Here is a 22,513-nt window from a genome sequence, read left to right as displayed (position 1 = left end):
TCTGCTGCTGACAGCCCTTATGCAATGTCAATAGACTATTAGCGCAATGAGCGCCTTTGTATGCTTTTGAATACATGGTAAGTAAATAATTCCTAGGCTCCGTCTTACGAGCTTTTGATAATGTGACCATTTTCGTCCCGTGGTTTCCGTGTCCACCCTGTCGAGAATAGTTTGCCCATTTCAAATCGGGGAAAGGGGTGAGCCTCCGTGTTGATGACGACCTTGTCGAGCGGAAGGAGTTCGTTGGGGGAAAACAAGAGGTAAAAGTACTTCAGTGTCTCAGCCTATATTGTCGTTAGCCTGCCAGGCTCACAAAATCAAATGTGGAGAGTATATACATATACTCTCCATCCCTTTACTCACCAGCCAGAAGCTTTCCATATTGTCGCGGGTTGTCGGCGGAATCTCATTCGCGTTGGATAAGCTGGTGAAACCGCCTCCGTCCTCGACAGCAGTGTAATTCATGAAGGACTTGAACATCTCCCAGCCCCAATCGCGATACTTGCGCTCACCTGTGATTCTCCACATATAGAAGAGCGACTCAACCGTCTCAGGCCGTTGCAAGTTGTGTCGATCCATGCTGTGGACATCAAAATCCTTTCGCCAGGTGGCATGAGGGTCCGAGCTAAACTCATCCGACGGCGAGACATGTGACGTAGACTCGGTCGCCGGTGGGTCAGCAATATTGAAGTAGGTGATTTCTGCAGCGAGGCCCGTGGCCATCCATTTATACATTCCCCAGCAGGTTTGCATAAGCTCTCGCGCCAGCTTCATGTCAGCCTCATTCTGCTTGGTCCAGCCTGGTAGCTTCTTTGCCTCAGCTTCCGATAAACCGCCGGTTGCGGCCAATGCAATGGTACCGGGCATGAAACAGACCAGGTGGTCCATCTTTGGCGAGAGTTTGCCATGCAAGCCACTGGGTCGCTCGCCGATGATTGTGAACCCTGAAGGCTCCGTGTAGGTAATCAGGTGCTTCCGAACGCCCTTCAATGTATCCTGCCACATATCCAGATATACGGGCTCTGCCTTTTCTGTCTGGAGGTACTGCTTGATCAGATATTCGTAGTATGAATCGCCGCGGCTTCCCAGCCGTATGTTGTCTCCGTTGAAATGGCCAGTGTCAGCATTGATATAAATAGGCACCAATCCGTCCTTGGCTCCATTGTCGTCAACAACCTGCATGACCTTTTCTGCCTTGTCCCAGAAGTACTTCTCTCCCGTTAACTTGGCCAGGTACTTGAACTCCAGCTGCAGTGTCGTGGCCTCGGCTGTGGATGAGGCTCCGCCAACATCGTGCGCTGGGATGCCCTCGAATTTGGCCAAGTTCACACTCGCATACGGAATACCAGACTCGCTATCAAAGGCAGAAATGACGCGATCCGCGAGGTCCTTGGCCTTTTCCAGGTACAGGTCCTCTCCAGCAGCGCCGGGATCGTCATCTGCTTGAGGTGCCAGTTGCGGAAACTCATTGGAGAGATAATGGGCGGATAATAGGCCACCAATCATTCGAATCGTTGTTTCGAATGTGTTCACGTCCTGGTCTTGATCGTAGGACAAGGACTTGGAAATCCAGTCGCGTGCCTGACCTACCCGCGAAGTGAGGTTCATGAGCATCATGGTATCCAGGGCATCCACAATGATCCAGCCCATTCCGTTCGGGGCCATCTGTTTTCCCTTTTTCGAGATTGGATGAAACTCATCGTACCCTAGAAACCAAAAGATTAGTGTCAGGAACAAAGCTGGTCCCATCCTGAATGGAAACGCCTGGGTCGCGTGGCCTTACCCCATGCATATCGATGGTAAGCATCCCAGCTGAGCTCGAAAGCTTCTACAACTCGCTCCCTCCGCTGAGACCAGTCTGCCTGCCGCTCGGGTTCTGAGCTCTTCAGCCAGCTCCACGATGGTTTCTTGGTGTGAGCGTCATGGCCTGAGGAGAAGGCGCCAAAGTAGTATAACACTACGAGGATGAAAAAGACAACACCGACGGCCCTCTTGCGCCGCCATAGGGCACGCGAGCGCTGAGAGGGAGGATATGCGTATGGCTTGTCCTTGTACATGGGGAGGCTCTGATTCTTATTACCAAAGCGAGAAAAAGACGAAGACGTGCCCGAACCCCATGACTGGTCCTCGAGGGTCCTCTGAGGATTCGAGAAGGAGGGCACGTTCTTGGGAAGCTGGAACGACATTTCTTCGGCGGTCTTCTTGCCCTGTTCTATCGCATTGATGCCAGCCTCGACCGCCTTCTCAGTGATATCACGGGCGGCGCGTGTAGCCGTGGTCCGCAGAATTGAAATGGCTGAGCCTTTCTTGTGAATATTGAAAGGATCCCGTACCACCATTCTACGACGCCCCTATACTAGAGCGAGTAGCCACGTCGGACAGAGATTGCTTCCTAGTTTGGGATTCGATGGGTGTCTTTTGTCCGTTCGATTCGGTCGGTGGTGATTCGCCTCGAGGATTCGGAGGACCAAGTAACCGGGGAGATACCTAGGGACTAATGTAGGTAGGAGGATATGCAATGTAGCTATGTGGTAGCTCTCTTCTTTCTCTCCCTCTCCTTGTCTCTTTCTCTCTTCCTCCCTCTCTCTCGACAAGGCGCGGCGCTGCTAGGGAGGAAGAAATGAAGCTTATACAACAAAAAGTCTTTAAGTAGAGTGCTGAATAGACCATGTACAGAGTGAATTGGAAGAGGATTAGAGGGTCTGTTTTCTCTGTTTTCTATCGTGACATCGTAATCATCAAGAACAAAAACAACGACGACGGCGACGACGAAGACGACGGCAGCGTCAACAAGGGGCGGCCAGCGACAACGTATGGATGGCGAATGGAATTGACCATTCTTCTTCCTGGGATGAGATGGGAATATTATGGGGACAGCAGGCGACTTGTTCCCTAGTACGTATTGTTAGGCCAGGTACACCCAAAGTTGCGAGCTGTTCATAATAATATTTAGCGTTCTGTGTCTCTGGGCCTTGCACCCTTCGTGTTCCAGAAGACAGGATCCACGTACTAGGTAGGTAGGTAGGTAGGTAGGTAGGTAGCCCGTAGGTACAATAGGGACCAAGGGACCACGTAAAGGACAGCTGGAGTTTTTGGGCTATCGAGTCTTGGCGGCGCCGCCTGGTAGTGGAAACTCTCTGCTGGCTGTGAGTAGGAAGTACCTCTCCACGTGTTTCGGCCAAGATAGGTACATGGGTTAGGGTGACCGGGACCCCTCTATCGGCAATGGCGGCCTTGCAGATCTCCGGTCCTAAAAACAGATGCAAGCAGCCCAGATTACATGCACACCTGAGTTTCTTTTGGTTGTGTCCATGCATGCATCCAATATTGCCCATGACACAGTAATGTTGTACTTGAAGAATGGCAGAGGGTTCATACTCATGGTGATTCCTTAAACTCGAGTGACACATCAGAGGTATGCAGAAAGACCTGTATTTTTCTTTTTCACGTGAGCTCAACTAAATGTATTGGCGTAGGCAGAGACTCAGAGTACTACTATCATCACTTATCGTCGACGTGGCCGACCTAAACGGCTAGCTGATGTAAGGGGTTCTTCTTACTTTAGAGGTAGTCGTGAAAGAGAGAGGAAGTACGATAGGGCAGTAGTGCTGCGAACCAACGTGCTCTGGTCTGCCCGATATTGTCCGTACCTCTTCAACACCAGCGCCGTCATTGCAGCATCACAACCTAAACTCTCAACTGCTCTCGCTTTTAATATCATATAAGCCAACCACCGGGTCACTGCAGATTGTCCGGCATAGGATGCTTTGCGACAATGAATCGCTCAGCGTATCACAACTACCCTTTCCTTAGCATAGAAGAGTTTGCCGAGGTCTGTCACCACCTCGACAACAGATACTGCCAGGCCACCTTGGGTCCCGTCCGCAAACAATGGAAACTTCGGCTTCATAAAGCGCTGGATATGGTCTTTGGCTCTGACTCGGGATATACTACGTTCGTACAGATCACGCGACCTCTCGAAGAAACCGGAGACCTTGACGAACTGGAATCATTCTTGGATAGTTTCTCCATCGGCGCAAAACCTCGAGGCGATCAGATCCTATCTATGCAGGTTGACGAAGACCCTGAAGAGCTAGTCAAGCAGCCGTCACAGCCCAGGATCGGTCACGTCAAATATGAAATCCATCTCCACCCAACCTACCAGGCCCCGTGCCTGTGGTTCAGCCTACATGACCTGCCCGCAGACGAAGTAGCTTTTGACATTGACACCGTCTTCCGTCGACTGGTACCAGACCAGTTCAAAAGTACCCTTCGTGGTGCTGGCCCTATAGGAGGTATCTCAGCTGACGTGAGTTTTATTCACCTCTTTCTCTCTTTCCGATGGAGCTGTATCAAAGAGTCAACAATGCATCCCATATTCGGCAGGAATGAGTATATTAGCTCTACCTCGGCAGCTAACATGAGTTCATAGCATCATCCCATCACGGGTGTGCCGGCATTCTTCGTCCACCCTTGTCTTCTCGGCGACGCAATGGCTGGCTTCGACTGCGCAAAGCAGGATTATCTCATGGTCTGGCTAGGTCTGGTGGGCGGCTGCATCGGGCTTTGGGTGCCCAAGGAAATGGCACTCTTGAGTCAAGCGCCTCAATATCCAGGAGCAGCCACATGAGAAGCAGCAATAGACCCAACATTGAGACCATTCCTCTTTTCTTTCTTTCTTTCTCTCTGTCTTTGTGCCACATGTAGGCGCTTCACTCGTCGTCACTGTCACTCTCTTCCTCCATGGCAACGTCGCTGTCGCTATCTTCCTCTTCATCCTCATCATCTCGGGCCCTCTTTTGGCCTCGAGCTTCTTCGGTGGACGAATCTGCAGGTGGAGCAGCCGGCGGTTTTGCCGGGAGTCCACGAGAGGCCGATGGAACCGTCGCAGCAGTCGTTCCGGGGGCAGGTGCATTAAAGATGCTTTGTTGAGTCGCCGTCATCTCGACGTTGGTCTCGGCGCCACCCTTTTCGGGAATATTATAGGTGCCGTCAAGTTTAGAGATGACATCTGATTTGCCCCTGGCGTATTGTATCCTCTAATAGACAATCATTGGTCAGTGTCGAGCCGATATTGGGGCATTGAGGAGCACGCTCACCAGTGGTTGTCCCAAGAACACGAAGCCCTCGAGTGAGCGCATGGCTTGCGTAGCCGCTTGAAGGTCGCGAAAGACGACATGAGCTTGACCGCGCATTTTGGCGGTTTTCATGCAGACAACATCGAGAACGGGGCCGTACGTGGAAAAGAGCATGTAGAGGGCAGTCTTCAGGTCAGCCTTTTGAATCTTGGACGACGGCACGTTCGACACATAGAGGCTAGAGCATATGATTCAGCATGGAAATAATTGTAGAGAGAACTGGCTAGAGAAAAGGGCATTCCAGCTTACGTTTGGTTTGGCGGCACAGGAGCTGGCTTGCCTTGGGGTGCCTTTGCTGGGGGCTGTCGCGTCGACATGGTGAGTTTGCTAGGATGCCACCGTAGAATAGGCCGTAGACTTGTTGCTACCAATGTCGAGAGCTTTCAAAACTGGTGTATGAAGGCGGGCGAATTTCGTGTGTCGTCGATTTTGGCGCTGGGTATTGCAGTACGAGATCGTGTTGGAGCTCACGCCCGAGCTTTTGGGAGGCTTTTCGGGTGGTAGTCACAAAGCCACCCAATTCGCCGGTCCTAAAGGTTATCGATTGGCAGACGCCAGACCATTCCGAGACTTCCTGTACCTAAAGCCTTGTGAGCTGGGCGGCAGGCGGCTCGAGCAGTGACGGCAACTCCCCGCAGGAACCCCACCAAAGCCAAAGGTACGTACACTTATCATAGTAGCTGTGACGACTGCTAGGAATCCATCTGCCTACCACCTAGGTATCCCCCCCCCTTTCATCAATGTTCATTACAACCTCTCCAACATAGCAACTTGTGGTTGGTGATAGTAGAGAGCTACTCCTATCGCCCCCATCGAAACAGATCACTCAACATGGCATCTCCCGAAGTCCACCACCTCTTCCACCACCCCGTGGCCGACCACTCCTTCTCTGCCGACCGCAAGATCCTCGCCGTTGCCAAGGATTCCGCCATTGAATTGTACGGAAAGGTCGGCGGCGCTTTCAAGCTCAAGGATGAATTGAAGGGCCACGACAAGACCATCACTGGCGTCGACATTGCGCCCAACAGTGGTCGTATTGTAACATGCTCCCAGGGTTTGTTTCTCCTGCCGACTGAAGAAGCTATTGGGCATTGCCTCACAGCCACCCCTCACCAGCACCAGCGTCTGACTTGAAGTTGCAGATCGTAACGCTCTAGTTTGGGAGCCCTCCCCGACCGGTTACAAACCCACCTTGGTTCTACTCCGCATTGCAAGAGCTGCTACATGCGTACGTTGGTCGCCGTCCGAGACAAAGTTCGCCGTCGGCTCTGGTGACCGGGTCATCGCCATCTGCTACTTTGAGGAGGAGAACGACTGGTGGGTATCCAAGCATCTGAAGAAACCAATTCGCAGCACCATTACCAGCGTTTCTTGGCACCCCAACTCAGTCTTGTTGGCTGCCGGCTCGACTGATGCTCACGCGCGAGTCTTCTCGGCATTCATCAAGGGTGTTGATGCCCGTCCAGAGCCCAGTGCTTGGGGCGAGCGTCTACCCTTCAACACCGTGTGCGGCGAGTTTCTCAACAATTCCGCCGGATGGGTCCATTCAGTTGCCTTCTCCCCATCTGGTAACGCACTCGCATTTGCTGCTCATGATAGCAGCATCACTGTCGTGTATCCGTCTGCCCCCGACCAGCCGCCCAGCGCAGTCATCAGCGTAAACACGCAATTACTCCCCTTCCAGAGCCTCATCTGGAATGGAGAGGCTGAGATCATCGCTGCTGGTTATGATTGCGAGGCTTTCAGATTCAAGGGGGATGGCTCTGGCTGGCAGATTGCCGGTACTCTGGAATCCAAGGGACGCCCCGGCTTGGGCGATGCTCGAGAAGAGTCTGCCTTGAACATGTTCAAACAAATGGATCTGAAAGGCAAAGTCAAAGACGACACTCAGCTTAAGACAGTTCACCAGAACACTATTTCCACCATCCGTGTCTACGAATCCGATGGTAGTTCTGTAACCAAGTTTAGCAGTAAGTTTCATCCTTGTTCTCAGGTTCCACATCGTCTCAGTAGCTAACATGGTCTGTAGCGAGTGGTGTTGACGGAAGGGTAGTCATCTGGGATGCTTAGGTTCCAGTTCGCACTTATACCTCAAATCGAGACAAGCATTCAAACCACTCCATTCCTGCCTGCCTTGTGTGTCTTAGTGATGTGGACCGTTCTGAAGCGCTCTTTAAACCTCCATGTTACTCTTTAACTTTAACCTTCCACCTTTTTTTTTTTTCCTACAAGAACAACCAGATATTGCCTCGATTGCACAAGCTAAAGTAACATCTTTCCACATACTGTCATACAGAAGACCTATCTTCGGCAGTTTCTGAAAATGCCTCCAAATACATCGCCGAGTGATTTCATCTATCAGCGTCCACTCTGCTCGAGTTCTGCTGCGATTGAAGTCAGTACCTCTATAAATGAAGATGAAGAGAATGGCCGCGCGATTCATAGAGCTGGCTACATGAGCAATTCTTCGACGTATGGAGCACGCGTGACGACTGCGCAATATCACGAGACCCTAGCATATGGAGACACTCCATGTCCAGCTCCGGTGTTTCTTCATGATGTCCGCCAACAACGATTGGAAAACTCGCATGGTTTTGGTGCCTCACACACTGGGGGTTCACCAAACTTCGAACCAGCCGCTGCCAGTGTGCTGCCACAGTTTAAACAAGCGAGCTACCATCATACGCTCGAGGACACCGCCGAACGTAGCGAGAACAGACGGATCTCCCTGGCCACGGAGAGTACCCTCGGTCACCGCACCTTCAGTATATACAGCAATGCCTCGGGGAATTTTGAGCAATTCTGTGACGCCCTCAATGTCGTTCATGATATTTGTCTTGCTGCCACCAGGGCGCATCTTGGCTCACATCATGCGAACAGACAAGCGCGTGCTAGCTATTCGGGCGACGCTGGTCATCATCGCGAGTCTGACAATCCTATCACAGTCACTGACAATGAATACAAACAGCCCAGCGTGGCTGAAGGCCTGTATCATGGCCCAACGACGTCGAGTCATGCTCACCCAGTTCCAGCTCTGAACAGTGAGCAAGCCACAATACCCAACGTCTCGAGCTCTCTTCTCAAGAATATATCTAGCATATGCAACATGCTTTGGGCTGGATCACAACGTGATCGTTTGACTGTTCTCAACGTCGAGCGGCTGGCCGTGGATAACATGGCCAAATTGCTGTCATGGGGTGAGACGGTGGCTCTACATGACTCTGACGAGAGGGCGCTCGGCAATTATGAAACCTTACATCGCGCCCTAGATGCCGGGAAAAATCTATGTGCTTGGCTGGGCGCTCATGAGTCAGTACTAGAGATGGAAGAACTGGAACGAGCTTGGGTCTATGCGTCAGGACTGTTGTAAGAGGAGGAAAGCATGTTGATCAGTAGGTGCAATCCTGATAGCCAATCAACCAGGGGTAACCTGGGAGCTGCATAAGGAATCAGTCATTGTTCAACTTGTCAGCGAAACGATGGACAAATACACGACATGCTTATCCTACGTACCTACATATAACTTAGGGGTATACAAAGAGGCCCAACGTTCAGCAATCATCCCAGCAAGGCTGTGCCCATGCAGCGTGTTTCCACTTTAATGCACGTACGAGTTGCTTATATTGCCATTTCCACGGTGTCCTCGGTAAGCTTTGAAAAGTCTTCTGCTATGTCATGATCGAGATGCTCCAGCAAGTTTTCTGGCGTAAATATGCAGCACTATATCCCTAGATAGAAACAGCAAATTCTGGAAACTTTCGAAAGAGGTAGACCAGATCCGACTAAGGTATAAACTAGATCGCCTTATTGTTTAGTGTGATGCTAGAGTAAGGCTGGAGTTGCTACATAAGCTGGGTTCTTGAAGTCTACCGCATCGGACCCAAAAAAAAAAAAAAAGGGCGCCTCTTGGATGTGAATCACTCTCAATGGCTTTGAGCGAAATAAGATTCTCTCTACATCTTGAATCTGGCAATTAACGTAACCATATTTCGTATTCAATGAGGGACCTGGACTAGTGAGTATCAGCGGTACCTCCTTTGCTCCTCGTCCAGAGGTCCAGACTCAATACTATGGACGATTAGCTCGTGCTACCTATTATGCTGTTCCACTCTTCCCATCCAAAGGGGCGCGCGGGTGAGGGCGGATAATAATAAAACTTACCGCAAGAGCCGCAGAATTGGGCTACAGAAGAGGCACCACAATTCTGGGCTATGTGTTACTGATGGTATAAGTACTTTTGAATTCCATGCTTGCGAACGGAACATGAGGGGAGCGTCGGACGTACTAAATTCGACAGTCATGGTTTGTTGAATTTGAAAGGTCAATTTGTGCAGTTAAACGTTTGGTCAACTCGCCTATCATCTTGAAATTGATATTCATCTTTACCCACTGAACAAACCAGCTCCATACGCGACGACAACAGGCAAGCAAGCAAGCCGAGAGCTCAAAAGCCCGGGCGATTCACAGCCAGCGACAAAGTCACCATGACATAGTCAAATTGTACTGCAGAGCACAGACAACGACACAATGAAGAATTGCACGTGCTACTCAGCGGCTCCCCTCAGGCTGGTAGGCAGCAAGCTCGCCTCGGCAAGCAAGCACATCACGAGGTCAATCAGAAGGGCTGCAAGCAAGTCCAGGCAGCGGACTTCATCGTGGCTGCGCCGTGGCTTCCGAGCAAAGTTTCAACGAAGCGAGCATGGTTATTTGGATTGCGGCATGGAAGATATATCCCTCGGGCGGCAGCGGCGGCGGCGGCGATACAATATCGAGATGGCTAGGCGGAGAGAACGGCTGGATGCTTTACTCGAGATCATCATGCAGGAAGAGAGAGAGCGAGACCGCCTGGAGCGATGGGGTCCAGTGAATTTGGGGGGGTTCATGTGAATGATTTACGAATCTCAGGCGTCCGGCGTTCTCTTGAGGCTTTACGATGTTGAGAGCCCACGATGTTTCTGGTTGAGCCTTGCGCCAGTTTATGGAATGCTGCCATTTTCTGATATCACGTTGAGATGTGCTTGACATGACTATATAGCAAACAGACGCAAACCGCGGTCACAGCTCTTGCAAAGGGGCGTGAATGCTCCTAGTACCAGCGGGGCATTGGCAGAACAATGATAGGGAATGGCATCATTTCCCACGGAAAGTGAGAGAACAAGTTCAAAATGCTTGATAAGCTGAGGACTTGATGAGTCATTACCATGGCTCGTGCCAAGATCCGGGCAGATTCAACACGAGTACAACCTATAAGGTATCTGGGAACAAAATAAAACTTATATACACAAAGTATCTAAATAGTACAACGCCAGGCTGATTGCCTCAAGCCTTATCTGAAGATACGGATCCGACAGATAGATGGAAATAACAACTCAAATCATACAAAGTAAAACCATGCACTCTCAGAAACTCAGAAAAAAATATTCAATTGCAAATGACTGGACAAGATGGCGGATTCAGCATTTGGGCTGAAGTCGGTCTTGTACCGCGTATACTCTTGGCTACTGGTTCGGCCAGTGCCAGCCCAGCATCGATCTTCCTCTGCAAATATCTGGATCTTGCCGGGGTGTTGAATGCTCAAGTACCTTGGGTGACACAAAACCCTCCTCCCCTCCAAAAATTCCAGTCCAAAAAAAAGAGAAGAAGTTGTACTAACTACATATGCCGTTATTACTGGACATCTAAGTTTAGAACAGTTGCGTGCGTGTCACATTGCAAGTGGCACGTAACACAAAAAAAAAAAAAAAAAAAAAAAAAAGAAAAGAATCAAAGAACTACGTGCCCCAGGAATTCTTTGATTGTTGCATGTTGGCCAGGTAAGTGGATGGATACATAGTAGATAGACAGATATCTACGTAGTCACAATGGAGCCTTGTCGTTGCACTTGAGCCACTCCGTACATAACGCAGATCCGCACTTGCGTATGCGTTTGGGGTGAGTAAAGTTGCCAGGTGCTTGTTTGGCTGACATGGCACCGAGAGAGATAAATGGAAGAAATTGGATATCTGATACTGTGGTCTGTTTGCCTGGGCCCTGCATGCCTACCTATCTGCTCACATTAATCTACACAGTACGTACTCTGTAGGGTATCGCGTCTGCCAGCCGTGCTGCACACTCGATCGGTGGCCACTTACTTGTGCGGCGCAAAAGCTGAGACTGGCTGATGTGAATTCATGACACTTGTCGCGCTTTCGGATTTGAACCTCCTGCAAGGGCTGGCCAATGAATCACAGACGCTATTCGTTTGCTGTAGCTACCCACTTTTCAGCAGTACGTAACGAACTAAGGCAGAACCCAGCTTACCTGCATACTATGTACCTAGGAAAGTACATTACCTATCTTTAGGTACCTCACCAGCATCTAGTTAGTGTGCAGTCTGCCACATTTGCAACGCGTGCTCAGGCTGACTTGTCAACACCTTGCCAACGTGAATGTCATTTTTTATCGAGAAGCGAAAGCTGAATACACCTCTAGACTCTTCCATCACTCACCTGGCCGACGATTTTTGACTTGGCGTTTCGGCTTTCCTACACAGTAGCTTAAACTCGCCTCCAACTCCCCGGCATCGACTGTACCGTGCCCTGTGCATTAGCCTGAAGAGCTGCCTGACGCACTTCCGTCGCCTCCCCCAGCTCGGCTTCAGCTCAGTTGCAGTTTGCAGTTCAATTCTACCTCTATCGAAAGCTCCGGAAGCCTCACTCCAAAAAAAAACAACAACCCCTCGTTACTTGACATGATCCATCAATCGCCGACCGCTGGACCGAGACCATGATGAGGCCGGACATAATAGCTTTGCCGGCCTCATGGCCCAAGCAGCTATTTGCCCTCACCCTGCTTTGGCAGCTCTTCCTCCTCCCCGCCGTTGACGCCAAAGCCGATCCCAACATCGTCGTTACCGACTTCGACCACTATCCCTTCAACCTCAACTACTTTCCCGATTCCGATGTTGTCCTCTTCCAGGACCAGAGTGCCGGCGTTGTCTGGCGCTCTGCTGATGCTGGTGCTAGCTGGGCCAAGGTCGATGGCGTTGACGAGGGCAAGGCTGCCACCCTCATTATGCACCAGTACGACCCGACTCGCGCCTACATCTTGACAGAGGGCATGTATCACTGGCGTACTGAAGATCGCGGCAAGACCTGGTCTACCTTCTTCACCGATGCTGAGCTCGACATCTTTCATCGGGGCGAGTGGCTGACCTTCCATGCTTCCGACCCGGATAAGATCATGTTCTACGGCCTAGACTGGAACAGTGGCTACTATGACGAGGTTATCATGTACACAACCGATGGTTTTGCGACCGATGCCAAACTTCTTCGTGGCAATACTGTTGGCTGTTGGTGGGCCAAGTCATCTGAGCTGTTCACAACGGGCGACGAGAGAAAAGACAGTAGCCGTGCGCTCTGCATTGTCCGTGGCGACTGGTCTTCCCACAAGGAGGATTACCGACTGCTGATATCAGACAACTACTTCAGCGCCGAGAGCTCTGATGGCGTCATTCAGGAAGAAGAGCCCAAGCTCAATGGCTATGCAGCTGTGCAGGGTGTCATCAACATCGCCGCCGTCAAAAAGTACATACTCGTGGCAACGGCATCCAAATATACCGACGAGATGGCCCTGTACGTGACCGACGACACCAAACGCTGGCATCGCGCAGTCTTTCCTAGCGATCACCGTATCAATCAGCAGGCCTACACTGTCTTGGAGGGTACCAACTATAGCGTGCAGATTGATGTCATGAATGGACGACCTTCCAACCCTACCGGTGTTTTGCTGACCAGCAACTCCAATGGTACATACTTTACTCAAGCTGCCGAGCACATTAACCAGAACGGCATAGGCCACGTCGATTTCGAAAAGATCTCTGGCATTCAGGGCATTTTCCTCATCAATCAGGTTAGCAATTGGGAAGATGTCGAAGAGAAAGGTAACGATGTGGCCAAGAAGGTCAAGACCAAGATCACCTTCGATGACGGAAGAACCTTTGAGACCGTTCGCGCTGGCGACAAGGATATACACCTCCACTCTGTGACTGAAATGAATAATGTCGGCCGAGTCTTCTCCAGTCCCGCACCCGGCCTCGTCATGGGCAACGGCAATACTGGTGACTATCTTGAGCCTTACTCGAAAGCAGATCTATACGTCTCCGATGACGCAGGCAGGACCTGGCTGAAGGGACTCGACGGTCCGCACAAGTACGAATTTGGAGACCAGGGTTCCATTCTCCTGGCCATCCCGGACAGCAAGGAAAATGACGTCTCAGAGATCAAGTACTCGCTCAATCACGGCAAAGAATGGTCCAAAGTCAAGCTGCCCAAGGACTTGAAGATCCGCCCCTGGATCCTTACCACTACTCAAGACTCGACCAGTCTGACCTTTATCCTTACAGCAGAGTCATCCGATTCCAAGTACCACATCATCCAGGTCGACTTTGAAGGTTTGCACGAGGACACCTGCAAGGAGTCCGACATGGAAGACTGGTTCGCCAGGAAGGACGATGACGGCAACCCAAGCTGTCTCATGGGCCATACCCAAAAGTATCACCGGCGCAAGAAGGATGCGGAATGTTTCATCAAGCAGGAGTTCAAAGACCCTGTGCCCATCTCTGAGCCCTGTGACTGCAGCGATGCTGACTTTGAGTGTGACTTCAACTTTGTCAGAAAGGATGGCAAGTGTGAGAAGGCAGGCCCAATCATCCCGCCTGCGGGCGCTTGCGAGAAGGGGGACCCAGATGAGACATTCAAAGGTACGAGTGGCTGGCGCTTGGTACCAGGAAACGATTGCAAACGCAAGAACGGTGCGCAGAAGGATGAGCCCAAGGAGTGGAAATGCTCAGATGCCATCATGGCTCCTGGAAGTGGCGAGGCGAGTGGCGATATCAATAGCACTCGTACTTCGCTCAAAGGTAATTTCGCATCATTTGATAAGCATTATCTCGAACACGGCGACTCGAGTTCCACAGCAGACGAGACTATCATCATGAGACCGGTGGGTCCCGGAGGTACAAGTGCTGGAGACATAATGATCACTCACGATCACGGCAAGTCGTGGACCACGCCTAAGCAACTGGAGGGCGAGAACATCTGGGCCATCTCGTCGCACCAGTACTACAAGGACATGGTCTTCTTCCTTACATCCAAAGGCAAGGTCATCTACACTGTCGACCGAGGACAGCATTTCTACTCGTTCAACACTCCTTACCCTCCAGACACGAGTCGGTTTGCTTCCCCGTGGTCCTTTCATCCCGACCAAAAAGACTGGCTCATTTTCCACGGCCAAAGCTGTGATGGCGGCGTTTGTCATGATATTGCCTCGGTATCTCGAGACCGTGGCGACAACTGGGAGACACTGTCGCGTTTCGTGTGGCGGTGCGAGTTTACGGGCTCTCAGGCCTACCGAGGATACGGGAGACCTGAAAAACAAGTCGTCTGTCTCCAGCGGGAGCGCGAGGACAATGAGAAGGAAAACCCACTCAACCTGATTTACACGGACGACTTCATTGAGGATAAGGGCAACATGAAGATCCTCCATCGCAACACTCGCGACTTTGCCACCATGGCCGAATTCATCGTCGTCGCCACGGAAAATCGTACGGCTGATACGCTGCACGCCTGGGCCAGTGTCAATGGACGTGACTACTCTCAGGCCCACTGGCCCTACAACTTTGAGGTCGACCATGAGCGACTCTACACTGTGTTGGACAGCTCGACGCATGCAGTGAACCTCTTTGTGGCGACCAAGGGCGAGACGGAAGACGACAAGTCACGCCGTTTTGGTTCCATCCTCAAGAGTAATTCGAATGGCACATCTTATGTGCTTAGCATCTCTGGAGTCAATTGCGACGAAAGTGGCTATGTGGATTTCGAAAAGATGCTTGGTATCCAGGGTGTCATCATGGTAAACACAGTGTCAAACCCCAGTGCCGTTACCGAGTCCAAGAAGCTTCAAACCAAGATCAGTCATAACGATGGTGCCGAATGGGCCTTCTTGCCGCCGCCCCAGAAAGACCTGGATGGAAAGTCGTTCTGCCAGAGCAAATCGGGCGACGAAAACTGCGCTCTCCACATCCACGGGTACACTGAACGGGCTGACCATGGCAAGACCTATTCCTCGGAGAGCGCCGTTGGCATCATGTTTGGCTGGGGCAATGTCGGTGCTTCGTTGGGTGACATCAAAGACGCCGATACTTACATGACGATTGATGCTGGCATCAGCTGGAAAATGGTCAAGAAGGGTCGCTGGAGCTGGTCGTTTGGCGATCAGGGATCCATCATTGTCCTGGCCCCGCGCGAGGGCCGGACCAAATCCGTCTCGTACACGACCGATGAGGGAGAGACATGGCAGGACTATACATTTTCCGATTCAGAGGTCACAATCACGGACATAACAACACTTCGCTCCGGCGCCTCTCGCAACTTTCTGTTGTGGGGTAATGATGGGGACAAGTTGTTCACTGTCAACTTGGATTTCTCTGGCTTGGCGGGTCGGCAGTGCATATACGACGAGAAAAACTCTGAGAAGTCAGACTACAACCTGTGGAGTCCAAAGCATCCGAAGCAGGCCAACGACTGTCTCTTTGGCCATAAGGCGCAGTACCTGCGGAAGAAGCCGGGACGTGATTGTTTCAATGGAGAGAAGCTGCAGCACCTCTGGGGCTTCAACAACTGCACCTGCACACGGCAGGACTACGAATGGCAAGTTTGCTTGGACCTTGACGGGCGGGGTACATCCAGTTGTATCGTGCTAACCAATTTTCTTCCACAGTGACTACAACTTTGAGTTGGACAAACATGGTCAGTGTCAGCTGGTACCAGGCTATCAGCCCATGTCTCTTGAGCAGTATTGCAGTGAAAACCCAAATGCAGACGAATACTATGAGCCTTCTGGATACCGCCGCATCCCTCTCACTACTTGTTCCGGCGAAGGTGCCAACGAGATGGACAAGACGAAAGCGGTTCACCCGTGCCCAGGCAAAGAGGAAGAATTCGAGCGCAAGCACTCGACATCGGGCGTCGCCATCTTCTTTGCGATTGTCATCCCCGTTGGTTTGGCGGGTGCTGTTGGCTGGTGGGTATGGCGCAACTGGAATGGCAAGTTTGGCCAGATCCGACTTGGTGACCAAGGTAGCACTTTTGACAGCGAGTCTCCGGTGGTCAAGTACCCGGTCATTGTCATCTCTGCCGTGGCAGCAGTGGTCGCAGCTCTGCCTCTGATCGCATCGAGCATATGGCGGAGCGCAACATCTGTTTTTGAAAGGTTCAGTGGCAGAGGAGGCTCGAGTTACAGCTGGCTCGGGAACGGCGGGCCCAGACGGTTCACCACACGCGACAGCTTTGCACGCGGAAGAGCCGACTACGCCATTGTCGACGAGGACGAAGGCGAATTACTTGGCGATGACAGCGATGAAGATATGTGAGTTGATCAATCTTTGGGTGAATGGTCCTTGTATAGAAGATGTCAATTTAATGCGTTCGGGTGGCAATGCTACAATCATGAGCCAGGAGGCAAGAGAGAAGGGGAGAAAGAAAGAAGGCGAAAAGGCATGATATCTGAGAATCCGAATTGGGAGATTGGGGTTTCTGCTTGACTGGCATAGTGTTCCGGCGCAGGTTAGATATAATCACTCGTGGCTTTATGCCTTTGTATCTCGATTTGATTTATATACCATGTATGACCAGTATCTAGTCACCGGATCTGACCAGCAAACATACATGATCTTGTCGTCATGAGAGGTTCAATGAGCAGCGCAGAAATGTAGATTATCAATATCTTGGGCTGGACAGGGAATGCAAATGCAGACTACTCGTTGACATTGAAGAGGTCTGATGGATAAGGGGCGCGCAATAATGAGTAAATGCTGCTTGCAGGAGTGGACGCGGGTTCATGCTGCCGCATGATGCCATGTTGTGTGTGTGTTGTACAGAGTAGAGTAGCTGCGGTGCTACGTCGGGTGGCCACGCTGTTACCGTCAAGGGCTCAGCCGGGGAATCCTTGGCTGACTGGTGTTGAACAATGCATTTTCCCTCCTGGTGTTGGAGCGGAAGAGGTTGATGATTACCTAGGTACGGCAATGGCCAAAAGGGGTGCTTTATAGACAACATCTACAATCCTATATTCGATCATACTTTTGATATACGGCTTGACATGTTTGAAACAAGGCGAGGCAGGAATAATTGATCGTTTTGCAAATCTAGGACCCCGAATATCAATGCCCAGGTATTAATTGGCCCTCCCGCAAGTTCCGGACTCGACGAAATAGCCAGCCCCCGATATGTGGTAGTTCTTCCCGAACCAGAACTGCATGCGTAGGCGAGGTGATTTGGACGTCGGAAACATGGCATATGCCTCTATATATTGTTTATTATTACTTCCTCCCCCCCCCCCCCTTCCTTTTGTGTGAACCTATAGGAACGCGTCGAATATGCGAGAGAAAAGATAAACAGAAGACCACGATTGGATATTGGTTGTTGCCGCCATGCAATCGGGGTTGTAGTGCAGGATAAATAGATCAATTCTACGAGTTGCAGTACATAGTAAATAGGTAATGCAGGTGGATATTGGCAGGCAAACAGTTGCCCATGTAACCGTGGGGGGGTTGCACAAGTGATATTATGTAGAAAATGGTAGTTTAGACATAATCCAACCTCGAGCATACCTACTCTTAGTATTGTGAGTGTCATGGTACAAAGTTTCCTATTTGCATATGCAAACTAAAATGCTTGGGGGGATGATGGCGGCAGAGGTATCTGGGGTGGGTTTTGGAGAAAGTGATTACAGAGAGAGAGAGAGCAATTTTTTTTTTTTACACTAAGCCTCCTCTTTAATGCCCACTCTTGCCCGCGTCTCCTGAAACATGCAGAGCTTACCACGCACTCACTCACTGCGCAACTAACGCCCCTGGATGCGGGCTCATGGGTCAAGAGAGAAAGAAGAGGGGTACAGTAGTAGGTACTATGCTGGGTGCAGGGAGTACGAAGGGGGGTTTGAAAAAAAAAAAGAAGAAAATGTGACAGGTCTAATTCGTAGACATGACGTGGAATGGGCGATTCATCATTCTGTACCGCGACCTTGGTATGACATTATAGTCAGATGGGTGGGTATTCGGTATAAAATGTTCAACTCTAGTGCCAATCTATACCTCTGGCAAGTGAACAAGAATAGACATGAGAGCCATGATTGGACAAGCCCAAAGTCTGCAAACTAAAGCATTTCAACAATAAGCATCATAACAATAATAATTAAATCCAAGGGAAGGCAACACAAGCTGAATGTTGTGTGTATTGTATTCTGTACATATAGTACGAGGGAGCACCACGACAGAGAATCCTCCCCAGTTGATGCAGGAGAGTAAGAAAGAAAATGGCGCCGAACCAGTGTGTTCACCAACATGTTATGCAACCCACTTTGTCCCATTCTCCGGCGACTAATGCGGGCTCAAACTGCAGAAACGGCGGAACGGTGGAGAAAGAAAGAGAGGAAAGTCTCAAAAAAAAAAAAAAAAAAATTACCGCTTCTCGGAACGCTGCCATCCCATGGTCTCCGAACTTCATGTATGCAGGCAAAAGGCTTTTTGTAGCTTGAGTCGTCTCACCCTGGGACAGGTTGTTGGTGGTAGCCGAAGCAGTTGGGGGCCGCCAGGGGTTAGTATAATCCCTTAAAAAAAAGAAAGAAAAAGGACTAAACTCGGTTGCACATGCAGCAATGCAAATACGCTAAAGCGTCTCCCAATCCAACGTACCTACACACAATGTTGCCGTATTGAATGGACAAGATAAGGAGAGTGACGAACCCAACACCCGTGGACGCATCTCAAGGCATCCGAGCCAGTCCATCTGCCGGGAACGGGAAGGGGAAAATAATTATCAAGCCAAAAAGGATCGAGGCACAGGAACACGCACAGCAACGCACAGAGGTCTGATCGTGGTTAGTTAAGCTTAGTTCTCTGAACAGCACGCCAACATTACTTTTTCTTTCTTTCTCTTTTGGTTCTGTGCGCTTCCGGGTGTGGGGGGGGGGGTGAATGGATGGCAGCACACGAGGGAGGAGTGGCACAGAACCAAAAGAGGGAAAAAAGAAAAAGAGAAGAAAAAGGCAGTGGATGGGACACATGGCACATCACTAGGTAGATTTCTGTAACAATACCCGAGCACTAGATAAATACTAATACTGTCTAAGTACGATTGGTGTATGTGTATTATGTGATCGTGGGTGGGGATCCGCTGGCTTGGCTGGCGGGCTCGCGTCATAGCGTAAGGGTGAGCGAGGCTATAGTAGAGGCCTACCAAGGTAAATCTTATCGACTGCAGTACGACTACGGACACATCTCTCTCGTGTTGGTTCTTATTCGGCTTCCCCTTCATTGGCTGGCCGACTGGTATGCATAGTTACTTTGCTGATCTTGCATTGGACCGCAGCTGAGTCGTGCCGCTGCTTGTCAAGTTTCGGCCAAGTCAACGCCTCTCTCTCTCTCCAGCTGATGCCTCAAGCTAACGTTCGTGCTTGCTGGGACGTGTATATGGGCATCCAATGCCATGACACCCACCACCCGGTCTAGCGAAGCTGGGTTACTGGGCCATGAAACAACTGGTTTGCACTGACAGCATGACATGATACGGGAGAGCACCTAGTCAGACAAGAAGTTCAGGTCTGCCAGTGCATGCCATGGGCAAAATTGGAAGGGATTCTCATTGATGTGACCCGTCCTATCAATTTCTCAGGAGCCGAGGTCATCTTTTTTTAGAGGTTTGCAACCAACCGAACTTGTTGCCTCTCATTATCCCTCACCCCTGAAACGAAACAATCTCCTCTTTGCAATGACGTCAAAGGTACACAAATTCCAATAAAGTCAAATGATATCTCCGCTACAATGAGTATAAGCTGATGGCGCCTCGGGCGAGCGATGTATGATACAGTAAAAGAAAATCGTCATGATGGAGATGCTCGTCGTAGTGTATAGATGGCGGCCGTGTCTTGATGCATGAGCGTGAGCTTGCAATCTGTATAAATCAAAAGATTCGCCTTGCTTGTTCTCCTCTTTTGTCTTCCCATGTCCTGCTACGGGGCAGCATCTTTTTTCTTTTTTTCTTTAGCTGCGCCGCACCTTGTTCCAAAATCGTTTGACCACGCCAGTATCCGCAGATGCAGTAGCTGCTGCCGCTGACGCCGCTGCCGCCTCTTCTTCCTCATCTAGGCTAGCAAAGAAAGCCTCGAGGCTCTCCTTGGATTTGCCCGTGTTGACGGCCGAGGCTTTCTTTGGGGGTGCATCCTCAAGACGAGGGGCCGTTCTCGCCATTTGCTGGGCAGATCTCTTCTGCCAGCCGTAAATTTCCTCCTCGCCAGCTCGCAGATCCGGTCTCGTCAGAGTCATACGCAACGTCATTTCCCTCGACGACGCCGGGATCTGTGCATAGCCATCCATCGGTGGGCGGAATGGAGGCTCCTTCGCATCCGTCGGGTTCTCCTCTTGTATATCAGCCTTGTCTGGACTATTAGGTGTCCTGGGCGATTCAGGGTCTGGTAAAGACTCTTCACTGTAGATGGATGATTGATCATCTGAGAAGAAGGTCTTGTGTCTTGATGAGTCTTGTGAGCGCAATCCCCGGGAATGGCCCCGTGATCCGTGCCGCTCATGGTCTGGTAGGTTTGCAATTGCATTCTTTGATGGAAACCCAAACTCAACAGCTTCATCGAATTTTTGGGGCGAAGCAAGGTAAACGCGCAGTTTTGCTCGGGCCTCTGGATCTTGGTAGTGCGCTGCGTCTGGATCAAAAGTTGGAATTGATTCCTCAAATACAGGTCGCGGGTTTATGAGGGACAGTGTTCGGGATCTGCGACGAACGGGAAAGGGAGGCTGAGAGGTCGGTGAACTTGTTGATGGCGATGCTGGCGTGTGCGTTCCGCTATTAGTCCCTGGGCGACTGGTTGAGATTGAAGACCGACCAAACGGAATCTTGTTTATTGAAAGGTGACGGCGGAAGGAGGGGCGATGCTCCGTCGAACGACGTGGTAAGCTCTCCTTCAGGTTGGCGTGGTAGTCGTCCAATTGCAAACTTAAATCCAAGTCGTCGTCACCCTCTAACCATCGGAAACTGTCATAGAAGCTGTCGCCGCGTTGAAGTCCTTGTTTAGGGGCGCTGGTATGGTCCGCCATCCTGCCCGATTCGATTCTCGTGCTGGGCTTGGATGAATTCAAAGTTGGCACGTAATTACTGGGTGGTTGCGGTGGGCGTCGATCCGAACGACGACCGATTTTATAAATGGCCTCGTCTGCGGCATCCAGGATAACACTTTCCCTCAGACACCTCGCCAAGGCTAGCTGTTCTGCTCTGCTTAGATGGCGGTGATGACCCGCAAGCGGAAGGTCTGTGTGGGAGGTCGGCGTTTTATAAACAGAAGTTGAGCTCTGCGACCGACTGATTGGACCTGTAGAGACAAGAGTCTCTGACCTCGAGTGAGTGTTTCTCTGAGACGTGTCGAAGTCACTGAAAGTGAAGCTTCTGGGCGATGGTCTAAATCCGTCGAGATCTGAGCTACTACTATCATTGAGGGCGCCAGATGACTGGGCAAACCTCAAACGCTCCAACGAGGAGAAGTACTAAAAACGAGGAAGGAATATGTTAGCCAAAGCCACATGAGAGAAGGGCACGGATACAATGACCCATGTGAAACAGGAAAAACAAAACATGTACAAAGACATGAGCGAGGAGAAAAGAGAGGATCAAGTGATGATGAAAAAAAAAAATCCAAAAAGAAAGAACAAGATGCTTGGTCAAATTTTTTCTATTTTTTTCTTCAGAAAAGACCGAACGCCATGGGCGTGTGAGACATGGGGAGGCTTGAGGCGCCGGCGTGGGACCGCATGCAATATTGGGAGCCCATAGCGTTAAGCCATCGGCGGTGGACTAGGTTCAAGAGGCATCAACTCCCGTAGACACGCAGCGCGGTGCCGTAACAGTGCAGGACTGCACATTGGTGACAGAACTATAGCTATGCAGGTCGAGCATGGGGGAGAGCGCATGCAACCCCGGAGCTGCGTAGGGATTCGGCTGGCAGTGGCCGAGGACTCGTTGCTGATCTGACCTGATGCGACCCAATTCATGCTGCTCCATGTGCCAAAGGAGCGGAGGTTGGGCTCAATGAGATGACATCTCCGTATCCATACTGTGAACCAGCCATCCAAGCCAGCCAAGGAGCAGCAGATCAAGCATCAATCACACCTCGCGTTGACGCAGGTCCAAGGAGAGACAACCAAAAGGGAAAACAAACAACGAAAAGTAAAAATTGCATAGCGCAGAAGAAGGAGGGCCACTGCGTATGATGCGGTAGCTTGGCATGCCACGGGAATTAGACTGCGCCAATGAGTTGATAGCTCCCGTATAAGT

At 50.7% G+C, this 22,513-nt stretch overlaps 7 protein-coding genes across 7 annotated transcripts; 4 read left to right on the top strand and 3 right to left on the bottom strand.

Annotated features, from left to right (window-relative positions):
• Positions 1-104: 104 nt before the first annotated feature.
• On the bottom strand, positions 105-2,339 carry PFICI_00615 (uncharacterized protein; the record flags this gene model as incomplete). The annotated part of the gene is made up of 3 exons (XM_007829196.1): positions 105-284; positions 364-1,706; positions 1,784-2,339. 3 exons carry the CDS (start codon positions 2,337-2,339, stop codon positions 105-107), a joined length of 2,079 nt encoding a protein of 692 aa, XP_007827387.1.
• A 1,436-nt stretch (positions 2,340-3,775) lies between these two features.
• On the top strand, positions 3,776-4,630 carry PFICI_00614 (uncharacterized protein; the record flags this gene model as incomplete). The annotated part of the gene is made up of 2 exons (XM_007829195.1): positions 3,776-4,309; positions 4,433-4,630. The coding sequence occupies 2 exons, from the start codon at positions 3,776-3,778 to the stop codon at positions 4,628-4,630; spliced, it is 732 nt and encodes a 243-aa protein (XP_007827386.1).
• An 82-nt stretch (positions 4,631-4,712) lies between these two features.
• PFICI_00613 (uncharacterized protein) lies at positions 4,713-5,455 on the bottom strand (the record flags this gene model as incomplete). Its single annotated transcript, XM_007829194.1, has 3 exons — positions 4,713-5,039; positions 5,100-5,316; positions 5,388-5,455. The coding sequence occupies 3 exons, from the start codon at positions 5,453-5,455 to the stop codon at positions 4,713-4,715; spliced, it is 612 nt and encodes a 203-aa protein (XP_007827385.1).
• Positions 5,456-5,969: 514 nt separating this feature from the next.
• Positions 5,970-7,208, top strand: PFICI_00612 (uncharacterized protein; the record flags this gene model as incomplete). Its single annotated transcript, XM_007829193.1, has 3 exons — positions 5,970-6,192; positions 6,281-7,108; positions 7,168-7,208. 3 exons carry the CDS (start codon positions 5,970-5,972, stop codon positions 7,206-7,208), a joined length of 1,092 nt encoding a protein of 363 aa, XP_007827384.1.
• Positions 7,209-7,461: 253 nt separating this feature from the next.
• Positions 7,462-8,508, top strand: PFICI_00611 (uncharacterized protein; the record flags this gene model as incomplete). The annotated part of the gene is made up of 1 exon (XM_007829192.1): positions 7,462-8,508. One exon carries the CDS (start codon positions 7,462-7,464, stop codon positions 8,506-8,508), a length of 1,047 nt encoding a protein of 348 aa, XP_007827383.1.
• Positions 8,509-11,906: 3,398 nt separating this feature from the next.
• Positions 11,907-16,548, top strand: PFICI_00610 (Vacuolar protein sorting/targeting protein 10; the record flags this gene model as incomplete). The annotated part of the gene is made up of 2 exons (XM_007829191.1): positions 11,907-15,830; positions 15,913-16,548. 2 exons carry the CDS (start codon positions 11,907-11,909, stop codon positions 16,546-16,548), a joined length of 4,560 nt encoding a protein of 1,519 aa, XP_007827382.1.
• A 3,638-nt stretch (positions 16,549-20,186) lies between these two features.
• On the bottom strand, positions 20,187-21,674 carry PFICI_00609 (uncharacterized protein; the record flags this gene model as incomplete). The annotated part of the gene is made up of 3 exons (XM_007829190.1): positions 20,187-20,207; positions 20,233-21,554; positions 21,578-21,674. The coding sequence occupies 3 exons, from the start codon at positions 21,672-21,674 to the stop codon at positions 20,187-20,189; spliced, it is 1,440 nt and encodes a 479-aa protein (XP_007827381.1).
• Between the last annotated feature and the right edge of the window lie 839 nt (positions 21,675-22,513).

Source organism: Pestalotiopsis fici (assembly GCF_000516985.1).
Source record: "Pestalotiopsis fici W106-1 unplaced genomic scaffold PFICI_Scf_1, whole genome shotgun sequence".
NCBI classification, from domain to species: Eukaryota; Fungi; Ascomycota; class Sordariomycetes; order Amphisphaeriales; family Sporocadaceae; genus Pestalotiopsis; species Pestalotiopsis fici.
This window is presented reverse-complemented; position numbering and strand designations above follow the sequence as displayed.